Source organism: Centroberyx affinis, unplaced genomic scaffold (assembly GCF_046629955.1).
Source record: "Centroberyx affinis isolate AG114_WGS23_722 - 3 ecotype Tasmania unplaced genomic scaffold, CSIRO-AGI_Caff_v1 ptg005908l_1, whole genome shotgun sequence".
Classification (NCBI taxonomy): domain Eukaryota; kingdom Metazoa; phylum Chordata; class Actinopteri; order Beryciformes; family Berycidae; genus Centroberyx; species Centroberyx affinis.
The window spans coordinates 111286-125882 of NW_027283002.1; the positions used below are offsets into that span (position 1 = coordinate 111286).

The 14597-nt window shown below is 41.3% G+C and overlaps 1 protein-coding gene across 4 annotated transcripts; it reads right to left on the bottom strand.

The window, feature by feature from the left end:
• Positions 1–5048: 5048 nt before the first annotated feature.
• LOC139667959 (ADP-ribosylation factor-binding protein GGA1-like) lies at positions 5049–14493 on the bottom strand. Of its 4 annotated transcripts, none has more exons than XM_071547422.1 (17): positions 14451–14493; positions 13428–13512; positions 12862–12937; positions 12573–12671; positions 11902–12025; positions 11167–11267; positions 10840–10920; positions 9666–9803; positions 9423–9504; positions 8758–8868; positions 8435–8578; positions 7819–7883; positions 7503–7693; positions 6920–7173; positions 6077–6246; positions 5642–5752; positions 5049–5183 (listed from the first exon to the last, which is right to left on the bottom strand). In XM_071547422.1, the coding sequence occupies exons 1-17, from the start codon at positions 14491–14493 to the stop codon at positions 5073–5075; spliced, it is 1986 nt and encodes a 661-aa protein (XP_071403523.1). In that variant the 3' UTR covers positions 5049–5072. The 4 variants fall into 4 exon arrangements, with proteins under 4 accessions (XP_071403523.1, XP_071403525.1, XP_071403524.1 ...); XM_071547424.1 differs by having other exon boundaries at positions 7515–7693; positions 8435–8571; positions 8754–8868; XM_071547423.1 differs by having other exon boundaries at positions 8435–8571; positions 8754–8868.
• Between the last annotated feature and the right edge of the window lie 104 nt (positions 14494–14597).

The window sequence follows — 14597 nt, forward strand, 5'->3', positions numbered from 1 at the left end:
CAGATTTGCATATGCAGAGTGACAACAAAATATAAGTCTTATGCTGATTTTGGGTTTCATTTACCTTAAACACTGAAACAATGCATCTTACTTTGTAAATCTTAATATCTAAAAAAAATTACCCTAAGGCTTTTCTTACTTAACCAATAAATACTTTTTGGGGTAGAATTGAATGGTATTTTGATCTTAATGTTTGACAATTTGTGTAATTTACTGTTGCACTAGGTTTTGATATTTTTTCAGTCATGCATGCCCTTTTTTCCCAGTCCTGTAGTCAAATCAAAAAGTGCTTCATGTGGTTCTGTCTATACTTGTAACCATTTAACTTAGCTATCTTTTTAATAAGCAAATCTATTGAGCAAACTAATAATTGTTCATATATGGATCATATTGAGGAAGTTGGCATTTGTCGCTTATGTTTCATCCTTCATTCACTAATCATGTTCTTTTTACAATGCTTAATTTCTTATTAAACAGAATTTGAATGAAAACTGTATTCTCTACTTTGCAAGAACCTAGCATTAACAGAAGTCATGTCAAATCCCCACAAAAAGAATAACTTTATTTCCCTTAAGTACATATTTGTAGTACATTCTCAATCTCTTTCCAGCAATATTTGTTTGCTCTTTGCATATTTTTTGGCAAATATACATAATTGCATGAACCTTTTTATTTACAAAGTCGGAGCAGAAATTGGAAAAGACATTGGTGTGGGGGAGCTGCATACACTCCCTCACAAATCAGGTGGAAAAAAAACTCAATATACATTCTCAATTGCTAACACAGTTTGTGCTATGATCTGTTATGTATTCATTTTCTAAATAAGGAGCCAGTTTAGTTGATTAATACACTTTAGGTCCAGTTACAGCACAACATCGGTTATAAGTTTGTTTAGTTACAGTTCCCTAACCTTCCCGTTCCTTTGTTTTTCTGAGGTCCAATTAAGTTTGTCTCTGGTTTTTGTTTTCTTCTCGCCAGTCCTAGTTAAGTCGACTCAATAAATGTATTTGGGAAATGTATGAAGGCTAAAGTGTGCATGTAAATGTAAATAGTTGATTTATAGCCTATAGAGATTTATGTACCCCTATTACTAAGGTTAATGGTACTGTCCAAATACTATTTATTGCCGTGGCTTTATCTTTTCTGTCTTGTTATTTTGGCCGAGATGACCAATGTACAGTGTGTAAAGTTCTCATGGAAGTAAAGAAAAACACCTATGAGAAACTTTACACTGGAGTGATGCAGCTTCATTTCTCCACTATAATAACTGGAACTACTGGCTACCATCCTTTTTAGTAGGGTGTTTACGTCTTAACCAAGCAGCAAATCATTTTGGTGTCAGAAGAATGGAGTGAGTTGCCACCAGGAGAAGGGCTGCCATGGGGCCTAAACAGCAGTGCCAGGTCACCAGGCACATAGAGGAGATGACTTCGAGAGCCAGCAGTGTGATGAGCCCTAGCCACCTCCACTGCCTCAGAGCCAGGAGGCCCCCGTTCCTCAGTCCCCTGCCCAGAATGAGCTCACCGGGAGGGTCTGGTCCCAGTTAGCTGTTCCCAAGCTGGAAGATGATGACAACATTGAGCAGTACTTGATCACATTTGAGCAGCTTCTTGCTGGAGCTGGAGCAGGCAGCTCAGGTGCCAGTCAGTGCAGACCAGGAAGCTCAGTCTTTGATGTTTTTAGCCAATACAGTACTTTCCACTCATAGTGCTGTAAAAGTGAGAACAAGTAGGAGACGGAGATGTCAGGAAACGATGTCAAGAGTTGAAGGGAGTATTGCTATTGAGCCACTTTCTGACTTCAGACTATTTTGAAGCAAGCATTACCTATGCAGCAAGGGGAGACAAAATTTCCTTCCAGGGTTGGCTATGTCCTGGGTCTGCTGTACTACCGGTCTGAGGAGTCCACGTCTGAACTCCTGGTGGTACCACAAGGTCTCAAGGAGGGGATCTTGAATCTAGGCCATAGTATACCAAACACGCTCAGGCATGTGTATAGGTTACTAGGAGTGGAGAGAATTTGGACGAACCCATACCATCTGCAGACTGACGGTCTAGTTGATGTTCTCCAGTCTGGGAGCCACCCTGGGGAAGAAGCTGGCTAGTGTTCCTTCTTTTATGCTGCAGACGAGAGAGAATGAAGCAGGCAGCTAAGCTTGTGTGCAGGAACATTGAGAAGGTCCAACAGCCAACAAACTTGGTTTGACCAGTCAGCCAGGGTAAGATCCTTCAAGCCATCTTTTTCTACTCCTTCCCACAATGGAGAACAAGCTGTTGGCCAAATGGCAGGACTCCTATATTATCCCAAAGAAGCTGGGGCCCACCACGTATGAGAGAGAGATGCCAGAGAGGAGAAACCCCAAAGAGGCATTCCACATCAACCTGCTGAAACCCTGGAGGACCCAGGAAACCACCCAGTCAGCAGCTGTTTGTGCGAGCAATGGGGAAAAGGATGACGTGCTGAATGAGTTTACTCCTCTAGCTCTGCCACTCTTGACTTCTCTCACCTCTCCAAAGTCCAGAAGGAAAAGCTAGAGTTCATCACTCTCCCAGACTTGTTTGAGGAGAAGCCAGGAAGTACTGACGTGGACATCCACTGGAAGAATATTACTCCAGTCAGACAGAGAATGTACTGCATCCCAGAGAGAACGGTACCTGCGTTAATAGAGTAATTGAACCATCCACCGGTGAATGGAGCAGCCCTGTGGTTCTTGTGGTTAAGAAAGATGGCAGAATTTCCTTCTGTATTGACTCCCACAAGGTAAATGAAATGCTCAATCTCATTTTGATGCAGCCAAGCCTCTCACAGCCTTGAGAATTCACATTCACAGCGGCTTACTTTGATGAAAATCCACACAGGAGTTTCCAATCCACTCAAACCATGACAGACTGGAAGGGGGTGACAATGAGTTTTTGTCTGCTTTGCTTAAAGTGAGCTGTATAAATGCTACAAGCTTAAGTCTCTGCAAGTAAATGTAAATAGTTGGTTTAATAGCCAAAAGAAACTGAAGTACCCCATTATTAAGGTTAACGATACTGTCCAAATACCATTTATTGCTGTGGCTTGATCTACCTAATGTGACTGGCTGTGGGAATCAATGTTTGCTGCAAGTTTTCTTTATTATTTTTGGCCAAGATGACTAATGTTTGTTGTATAAGGTTCTAATGCAAGTAAAGAAAAATAAGAGCGCTGAAACTATCACTGAATTGATGCAGCCTCATTTCTCTGCTTCACAATACGTAGAACTGCCAGCTACCCTCCTTTTTAGTAGGATGTTTACATCTCAAATTGGACTGCAGAATTGAAGTAACCAAGCAAGTCTGCAAGGCAATTCACTTTAAAATAAGGAAGTGTATAAATTCAGTAACCTTTTCTTTTGATACTGAATCCATGTTACCTGCTAGTAAAATTATCCTTCATGATTACATTTTTTTATTATTTTTGTTTGTTTGACCTAAGATGTGATCCCAGACCAGTAGTCCAGCAACTTTATGAACACTGATTTTAAGATTGGCCCATATTCCTCATTTGTTGCACAACTTGATCATTTCTATTAGGGACATGGACTTATGGAAACAGAAACAAAATGAATCAAACTAGTTATTTGTATATAGATGTACAAAGCAAAAGAAAAAAGTTTCAGCTCAGGCACATATGGCAGAATCGAACTGGATGTCAGCAACTCAGGACTAAACTCTCTTTGGGTCCATCAACAGTAGAAAGAAGGTAGCAAATGAGAAAGGACAATGTAAGGGAATTGTTTCATGTGCAAAATTCAAACAAAAGAAGTGCATACAAATTCAGGTTGTGAAAAAAAAAATAAAAAATCTCCCAATTAAAATCCTGAGTGAAACATGGTGTAGAAAAAAAATTGTCTATTCTTTTGATAAGAATAATGGAAAGTGCAGAAATGAAAAGCTAAATTTCAACATTTTTAAAGGGGTGGAGTGGCAAATATCCAGTGCCCTTCCTTCATTGTCACAGCGTAGACACATATTCCCCAACTCAAGAGTCACGAAACAAATGGAATTTTGCCTAAACATTACACAAATAATAAAATCAAGACGATACTTGAAAACAGTACCAAGTCCATGAAGCAGGTCAGCCCCCTGGAAACAATAACTAGGTCCTTCGGGTCCATTCCACAGTGCTGTTTACCATGCAGCTTTTCTTATCAAGTCATGTTAGATGCATTCATAAATCCAGTCTGATGCTCCATTGGAACACAGGGAAAAATATATACTATATCAGATGGCAGATACGATGATCGGGGTAGAAAGTCTCAAAAAGTTAGTTTCCCTAATCAACACTGCTTTGGATGTACATATTACGCACATAATATTTTCAGTATGTGATGAGTGGAGGGTGGTTTGCTAGTAGGTTTAGCATGATACCATTCGACTACCTTGAATGCACTGCTGCACCTCCTCCTTGGCCAGAATGCACTCTGAATATTCGGAGGTTAACACTGAATATACAGATGGAAATTCTTGTAGCGCCCTTAATTTAGGACATTCTGGTGCTTGGAGTCCCAGGTTAAGAAAGCACCTGATATTTGGATGCTTTAGATCAAGAGTTGGGCGTTAAAAGCAGAAATTATGTAGACTAGGACACCAGCTGTCAAATGTAATGCACATGGGCCATTTTAAACTATTGTGCAACAGTATGTAAATCAGTCAGAGAAATGCACACATTCAGCTTTAAAAAGGCTCGACTTGCTTTCTCAGAAGTCACTGCATTGATTCAATGTTCTGACGGTTTGTTTTATGTCGTAACACAGTAACGTGTTGGTTTGATTGTATTAGAGTTGTATGAAGAAAACAAATACAAAGTGAGTACAAAACACAGGAACATGATGAGATGATCGAACAAGGACAAGAAGGGTATGAAGGAAGGCACACGGTAGAAGCTGCTTCCCAAAACCGGTCTCACATCAGTTTGCGTTACCAAACCCAACTTTCAAACCGTTAAAATGTAAAAAGGCCAGCTTGCCTTGACCAGTGATTAGGGGCAACTTCAACCTAAATCTAAAGGAAGCAGCAGATCAGATGACAGGATGTTGGTCCTTCTCACTAAAGATTCCCCCAAGTGTTTGGAGGCGGGAATTGGTCGACATCACCAGATTCATCATACGATTTGTCCCCCAGATTGAATGTTAGCTTGTATCGCAACCGCACCTTCTCCTGAAAAGACAAGAAACCAATGTTAATCCAATGTTACATCACCAGCAGTGAACGAATCTCAGTGACAACACAACCTGTATGCTCATACAGCAGTTAGTTTACAAAAAAGACAGAATCAGATAGAAGTACCAGTGTGACCATCTTCAGTATATTCATGGTTTCTGTGTTTCAAATGTGAAAATATGGACTGAACTGAATTACACCAGATTTATAACCATCTAAAGAATCAAACCTCTTTATCTTTAAAAGACCAAAGATTAGGAGCGCTACTTGGTGCCAGAAATGTCCATGGCAGCAAGAAACAGGTGCTCTTCAGAATGGGTATTCCAAAGACCTTCTTTGAGTTTAATAAATTCTCCTTTTACTTGAAAACTTGCACATATCAAAGAACCATCCTGAAGTGAGCCCAACACTGGCAGACAGACAGGAGAAGATGGGAGGTAAATATAAATATTTACCTTGTGAGGGTTGGCCAACAGCAGGATCTGTGTGATGGCAGCCGGAGGCAGGATGGGGTTGAAGGCTGGGAGCTCAGTGCCAGACGGAGGCTGCAGCTTCACTTTCATCACCTAGACACACGTTTGCACACACATGAAAACTAAATCAACAAGTGATGAGCAAATAATTGAGTAGTCAACAGATACACATGCCGATTGACTGAACCTTTCTTTGCATAGTCGTAAACATTTAGATTTTAGACTTTTAGTTGACACTCTTATCCAGATTGCCTTATAATAAGTGAGTAGGTAGGGGCTCAGTGTCATGCTCAAATCCACTTGACCAGGTCACATGGCTGTTTTAGGATTAGACCAGAGACTTTCTGGTTTTGGGATGGTGTCCCTTTAACTAGCCTACCCTGTCATCAGTATGAACAGTAGAGATAATCAGCCTACCTTGGGTACAGCAGACTGGAAGCGGATGTTGGTGACAGGAACAGGAGCTGAGGACAGCATGGAGATGATCACCACCAACACGTCAGGCCGCGATGGGGGACAGTCTCGGGCAAAGTGGAACAAAACCCGCAGGCTGTGCTTGTCAAATACAGTCACTGGTAATAAGCTGCCTGAAATGCACATGTGCAGAGAGAAAGAGAAAACAAGAGGATGTGATCTAGGGGAATAAAGGAAGGTTGAATACAGTCAAAATCAAGTTGGGCAGCTGCCAGGTGGAGATAAGAAACTTCACTCCTCTATAACTGGGTGCCATGAAACTCCCTCATGGTGTGGTAAAAATCACTTTGCATAAATCATGTCTGTTCCCATAATCCTCTTCAAATGCAAATGAGTGTCAATGATGTCAAACAATGGGAGAGCACATTTCTGAGCTCTTCATCCATTAGTTTTCATGGACTGCTGCCATACAGTGATATACAGTAATACCTGAATCTCTTGATGGTTGTAAGACAAAATATTTTAGAATAAATCACGTTGTATAAGCAGTGCTGCTATGTATGAATGTAATATGCTAGTTGTTAATGATAACTAGCAAGTGTATATTGAAGTAGGGAGCCAGAGAGCTGCAATCACATTCATATAAATGTATAACTGCTTGGGTCTAAATATCAACGGCAAAAACATGTCATAGGACTGTACAGAATCTGCACTCGTTTGATTCTCTCAGTGGGAAGAGACACAGAGTTTGTAACAGCATGATATTTGCACAGATCCACCGTCCATAACATGCATCCACTCATTCATAAACCACCTAAATAAAGGCCTATTTGAGCTTGTGCTTACTAGGTTTGATGGATTCCAGGGGCATGGACACGTCGGCTAGAGAGATGTTGTTATGAGGGTCAACGGCCGGCGATGAGCCTTTTCCAGGAGCTATGAGGCTGGGACTGGAGGTGAGGAGAGGCACAGGCTGCTCTGAAGGGAAGGCCAAGCTTGGAGTGGGAGTGATGGTCGCACTTGGAGCAGGACTGGAGTTGGTGCTGGACTTGGTCTGTAGGTCTCGTAATGTGGGTCTGGACTGAGGCTGGAGTTTATCCCTGTGAGGGACAAGCAACAAAATGTGATAAAAAGCACAGAAAGGACAGAAAACATTGATGTCCATTAGAATTACACAGGGGTTGTATGCATGTCAAAAAAAACAACCCAACCCTGAAAAATAACATGCCTCAACAGTGCTGCTGTGTATTACATTATCCTTTTCAGGGTTATCAAGTGCATTAAACTTCAGCTCAATGATTAATCAGCATTGGTTCACGTCAAACTCTCCATGGCAATCCATGGCAATAACAAATACGGCCATACTTCCTTCAGGCAGCAGATGACTGATAGGTTATTAGCTAAACATCCTACAGTCCAGTTATCTTACCATTTGACCTGCTGGCTCTCTGGAGGTAGAGACTGCTGTAGCAGGGTCTTTCCCAGCAGGTCTAGTTCATCCAAGGCTTTGGGCGGAGCGGCGGGGGCCGCTGCCAGTGGAGCCTGCGGAGTCTGGACCACAGCCGGTAACAGCACTGCAGCCGGGACCGCCGGGGCAGCTGGGTCTACACTGTCAGAGGACTGGAGAGACCCAGCAAAGGGTTAATACGAGTGTGTGAGGAGTGTAGTCAGGGGAGGGGGGAAGATGATGTAAAATGCTTTGAAAATGAAATCAGTGTCTGTATGTGTTTTCTTATACCTCCTACCTGAAAAGTGTTGAAGTCTCCTAACTGAGGGGTGGGGTTGGAATTTGGCGTTACTTCATTCAGGCCTGAGAGGTCAGAAACAACATAGGTTAGCTAGTGTAGCAAGAGAGAGAGAATGCCTTGTTTTCACAAGCTCCGTTCTGTCCAGCTGAGGCTAGTTGCTGTCTCAAATGTTTTGGTTTGTATCTCCATTGATTAGCCAGCAAGCCAAAGAAGCAAGTTTTGAAAATAGCGAGCACATCTCACACACCACAAATTAGCATTTAGTTTCAGCACTAGAGTGAGAGAACTGAAAAAAAAAAAAAACAGGAGACAATTTACATTTTCATCAATATTTTTCTCCCAATTACTTATTTTGGGAAACAGTTGTAATTTTAATACTATATACTTTAATAGTAACTATTAAAACGGAATGCTGCTCAAAACATTTTCAACAATATACTGGAAGCGTCCAAACAAAAACAATCCCTCATGTCAGAGCTTGTAATAAGTTTGGTCAAATCTGCCAAATTATTTGCTCATCTTTAAGCCCGACAGGCAACAGGACAGCTTCACCCTGGCCCGTGGAAACAAGACATAGCTGCGCTGAAAGATCTGGAGAAGGAGCTGTGCATACCTAGTGACATAAGTTCGTCGTCCAGGAGGCTGATGCCCATTTCTTGAGACAGAGTCTGCAGGCTGAGGCTGTCTGGGTTGGAGGGTGCTGTGCTGGGTGACGTGTTCAGTCCTGCCAGGTCTAGGAGCGCCATGCTACTGCTGCCTGATTGGGACAGAGAAGATCCATCTGTGATCTTAAAACTATGTATATTAAAGTCTATGGGAACCTTTGCAGAATTTGTTATACTACTAAAGTTTAGTAAATACTGATGGATGCCAAATTATCCTGTGATTTTCACACAGTGACCTTGCAAACCCATAAACACACACACACACACCTACCTGGTAGCGAGGGCATGGTTATGTTGTCTCCGTTCACCTCTTCTCCCTTTACCAGTTGTCTGTACAGGTTGATGACCTGTGTCAGGCTGTCGTTGGCCTGCAAGATATCCGCTGCAACCACAAACTCTCATGAAACTTAGACCCGAGTTAGAAAACTTTGAAAACAACTTTTTTTGTGACTGGATGAGCTGATGTGGTAGCTCAGTAAGATAAACTACAAACCAGTAAAGAAGCCACTGTGGTTGCATTGTATTCTCAGTTTAACATGGCAGGATTTGAGACTGTCACTGATTATACAGATTTTATTATTATTATACAAATATACAGCTCCAGGACAGAGCACGATGCAATTCAACACCAAAGGGTGCAGGTGGCATCATGTAAGGCACCCCACTCTAATACAACTGAGAAACCCAAATTCACAGGTTACACAAGCCACACATTATTACAATCATGACAAATTAAACTCTCTCATTACAATCTCATTACTTGAGCTGTTAGCGACACCAAAGAGGTTTCCCAGAGTATTTCCCTTTGGAGTGAGCCTGGTAGCAGGCAATCTGTCTGCAATGTAATCAAATTAATGGCTCCATAATGCTCAAGAGTCCTGTTCTGCCTTACATAATACAACAGTACTATCAAAGTAATGATGTCAACAGTCTTACCTAAGGCTTCATCATTATCCTCTGTATCACTGGCTAATCGGAATAGTGTGGGCCTCATCTTTTCACAACGCTGGTAAAGATCCTGCAAATACAAACCTGATTATTGACACGCATACACCCAAAAAACGACTACGACATAAGATTTTCTGTGTGTGTGCAGTATCGTTGACCTCTAGTGAGTTTAACACTGCAGTTGATGCGAGTTATGCTGCGCTGTTGGGTTCTGTGCCGAGCTCTGCTAACCTTAATGAGCTCCTGGTTGCTCTGGGAGCAGCTCTCCTTGCTGTAGCCCTCCAGCAGCTGGCTCAGCAGGCTGACACTCTCCTTCACCTCCTGGATGGCGTTCACCCGCTTCGACACTTTCTCCATGCGCTTTTGGTCCTGGAAGGAAGGGGAAGGGGAAGGAAGGGGAAAGACAGCAGGGTCTTAGCACCCAGGATCCCTATGTATTGTCAGTCTCAAAATTACATGCTTTTTCCGGACCTTAATTGTTTGACTGAAGTGAGGTTTGATTTGGGTCAGTGTTCATCAAGGTGATTATGCTAAAAGTGATGCAATATGATGGTAAATGAGGCCATATTACAAGATTATTCTTCATCACAACAAATATCACGATATGTAAAAGGACAGTGGGTCTTACAATTTAGTGAATTTCACAAACTTTTCAAGACCCGGAAATTATAAAATTGATTTTCTTTTGTTTATACTTTTGTACTAGGTACCATTATCTTTTTGATTAGAAAAGTGAGTGAGGCTGCATGATTATAGCTATCATGTTGACCCCACTTTTGCTAGATATTGTGATCATGTACTGTATTTAAGTCATGATTATTAGTCTTGATGATTTTGGGAACATAATTATTTTGTTGCACTTTTTGCATCTTGATCATATTCTACAACAGGTGTTCTACATGAAAAATAAATAGTAATGTTTCAAGATCACAGACTTCAATGACTTTTAATTCAGAACCTAAAACCTGATGTATGATTAGTGCCAAGTCAGAGCCTTGATTATATGTTGTATGTTCTACTTTCCAAGTCTGTTAGGATGCTTCAGTGTTGTGGGAGTTTAAGTACATAATTCACACCAATACAAAGTAGGATTCATGTGTATTGTGATGCTTCGTAATCAATCGGTTGTGCTTGCTGTGCAGTTGGTGTCTGCGTGTGAACACACACACACACACACACACACACACACACACACACACACACACACACACACACACACACACACACACACACACACACACACACACACACACACACACACACACACACACACACACACACACACACACACACACACACACACACACACACACACACACACACACACACACACACACACACACACACACACACACACACACACACACACACAAAAGACACTCTGTAAACAAAGGCTGTGACTCACCTCCTGTACCATTTCCTTAATGAGCTTGTTTGCTGCTCTTAGATCTTCAGGGTGAGTGCTGTTCAATAAGCGAGACAGCATCTACATAAACAGGATAGAACAGAAGAGAAGGAGAGGAAAGAGAAGGGGAAGAGTGGGAGAGGGGAAATGAGGTAAACCGGTGAATCCCCTAACGATTTCCCCAGTAGTTTTCATTTCAAAGGATTAGATGGGTAAAAAGGTGTATTAGGATGACTTTCATAAATATGACATGAAAGCAACACGATATGCAACTCCTTCCTTTTGTGAACCTGTTGAAGATGTTCTGTGCTTCTTCATCACTCTTACCTTGGATTTCTCCTCATCCTCAAAGATGGCGCTCTTGGCTCTGGGTGGAGGAGGTGGGAGGAGCGTGTCATCAGGAAGCACTGGGTCCTGCTTGACAATACCTGGAAGAGAACAAGGACACCTATTCACTTAACACAAATAAACAGTCTGTTAACAGCACATCCCCCTTTTCATACAGTATATATAGATCTCAACTAATACAGAATCCAGGTCGCCATTCAGACTGGTAATGAAGAGCTTTGTTTTAGTTGTGGAAAGTGAAATTAAAAAGAAGGAATAGTGTCAAAAGACCTGGGTAATGTTACATGACACATCGGATATTGGTTCTAAATTAACACTTTTTATTTATCCTTCTCCTGGGTGAATAAAATGTTCATTACGCGAGAGTAAATTGTTTTCTGTCAAACATTTGTTGATGCCACGTCTGATAATCCAGCATTTTAAAGCTTGTCAACACCTTTGAATCTATACTGATACCAAAAATTAAATCATGGTAAAGACAGGCATCGATGTTTAATATCCAAACCTACATAAACATTGGCTGCACTGAATGTAAACTCCCATTACTAAGATCATACTAGATTCAATTAACTATGACTAAGGATGTTAGTCTTGTGCTGGTGCGTCATCATAATAAAAATGAGAACTGATACTATGATGTACAAAACATTATTTGTTAAAGCAACATAAATTTGGGGAACTGAAAAAAACATAGTCACTGGACTGAGCGCTCACCCTGTTTTTTCAGCATTTGATAAGCGTCTGCTATCTTGGTCTCATCCGGCAGCCCCACCATCCAGCTGTACATCATTTCTAGAACTTTCTTCTTCACTGGTTCTGGAGCCCGGGAACCCAAGTACTGCGGAGGAGAGGGGATTAATGCCATTGTTTTAGAGAAATACTGTAAGATCCTGCTCCAAAAGCAACTGAAGTAGAGAGGGAAATATAGGCACTTAGCAACTCAAAAAAGTCAGGAGGAAGCAACTGTATTGTATTCATTTTGTAAAAAGGTCATCTCACATAACCTGGCATGTTTTTTTCCCCATTAATCTAAAGCTGCATGTTCACGAAAGAGATTATAGGTACATTAAGTATAATTTTTATTGTCCCATAGCACAAAATTAGCATGATATATCTGCAGGGATTTGATAGGGTTGTTGATCAACACCAATGACTCAACAATTACTTTGACAGGTGCTGAGAGTTCTGGCTTTCAAAAATCACTTTTGGCCCAATAAAAGTCCTTTAAGGTTTACACAACCACTAAATGCAATTATTCACTCGATAACAGCGTTTTACAATCTCAAACCAATGCAAAAACAAGAGTTATGGATGTGGGGTAGGTGCCCAAATGGTGCAACAACATGAACCACAGCCAAAAAACAGTTATGGAGGTCAGTCAGCACCTTGGGGGAGACCACCTTGATGAGCTCGTTGAGGAAGCGGAATTTGCCCACTTCACTGTGGAACCGCTTCCCACAGTTCTTCATGCACGTCTCAAGGACCTGGGGAAAACAATGATTGCTTTGAGTTTGTTGGTCTTATGTTCGTACAGACAAGCCTTCATTACAATAAAAATAAAGCTAGATGACATGTTATGTGGAGCTTTACGGCTGTTAGTCAACCCACATAAGCCACTCAATTGCAGCTTGTTTTGATGGAGAGTGGGCTTGTCTAACCCTAACCCTCTCTTACCATAAGCGCTTGCATAGCCTCCCACTCCTGAGGTGACTGGATTTTGTGGGCCAGGAGCCTGGCTGCAAGCTGGGGGCTGATAATGACAAAAGAAAGAAAGAAAACAAAACAAACCGTAACCCTTTCTTCATTGACTGGAAGCTAACTGGAAGACTATGCACATAGATTTTTCCACATAGAGTCGTTCAAGACATGTATTCAGCCCTTTGACATTTTAAATTCCATAACTTTCTATGAATGCGTGACTGGAGTATTATTTATATTTTTATGGACTGGAGTACATAAATCCATCACAAACAATCCTAAATAAAAGGTATAAAGGCTGAACACAAAATGTGACTGGACCCTTGCCATTAGGGTTCTGAGACTCTGGAACTACCTGCAAATCAGCATCAAATTTTAAATCACTTCTTAAAACCATGACTTCTGTTTTAGGTTTTACTTTCTGTACTGTGTTTCTTGCTTTGCTGACATTGCCTTTTTACTTTTACTGTTAAGTTTAGCTAAAAAATTTAAAGCTGGAGAATACTTTTTTGAATGACAGCAACACTCGTTCACAGTCTCACCCTTCTGGTTCATTGTTGAGCTGTTCACAAAAGCCCTTGATACTGTCCCAGTCAGCCTCCTTGTTCAGAGGGTTGGTGGCATTGTCTGTGGGAAAGGAGAAAACAAATTAGAAAGACCACGACCAAAAAATGGATGTTGACCAATTCACATTTTCTCTATACACCATACCTGCAAATTGGCATCTATAATGTGTAGTTTAGGGTTGCTAAATGCAAGAGTGTTGAATTTTTACTTTAAATTTAGTGAAAGCCAACTGTAAAACATTACTCTCACGTTATTCCTGATCGTGATCTGTTCAGTATTGACTTGTGAATTCGTCTCTCAGAGCTGCACCGTTAACAAGGAATGGGGATCAACTTTGTGCACATAATGACAATTCACAGGTTGATTTTACAGGTACTAAACCTGATGTTAAACCTCAGACGTCCTATAAGCTGCTCTCAGTCTCTGATTCTTGTCAACAGAACAGTCCCAGGTTGTTTACATTGTGAAGACCACTGGTTCTCTGATTTCTAGCTCTGGAAGAGAGTTCATGTTCGCAGAAAATGATTTAACCGTCTAAGGTTATAGGGTTAAAGTATGATTACTGGTTTGGGGTGGACTGTGGTTTAAAACATATCATCGTCACCAAGTGGCTTGGTCCTCAAGGAAAAACCATAGCTAGCTAGGTTAGCACTTAGCTGGATATCAGTGGGACTTTTAAGTTTAGCGAAAATGTCAATGATCTTTGTCTTGTATCAGTAATAGGCTATGTTAAACTGACAGTAATAGACATATTTTGAACACACAATAAACATAGTTCATCATTGTAACGGCGATGTCTTATTTGACTGAGTTTGTTCCATATAGCGAAATAATTGCACTTTTTGGTTTGATGACATTCGCTCTCTTGACTCGTATACAATCTTTTCCGCGTGGACAGTCTGTCCGCGGCGAATGCAAACTGTTAATATAGCTTCATTGCGTTAATGTAAATCACATTACGTCCTAAAGTAATCTTATAATACCGTATGGTGACTTACTGATGCGAGACTGCAGGCTCGCCTCTTCTGAAGGCACCGCCATCTTTCGGGAACTCCGAAGACTCAGGTGGCAACTATCGCGTTACTTTGTAATGTATCGCGTGGATAGACGCTTGAGCAGTGTGTGCAGCTCCCTCGATTGGGCAC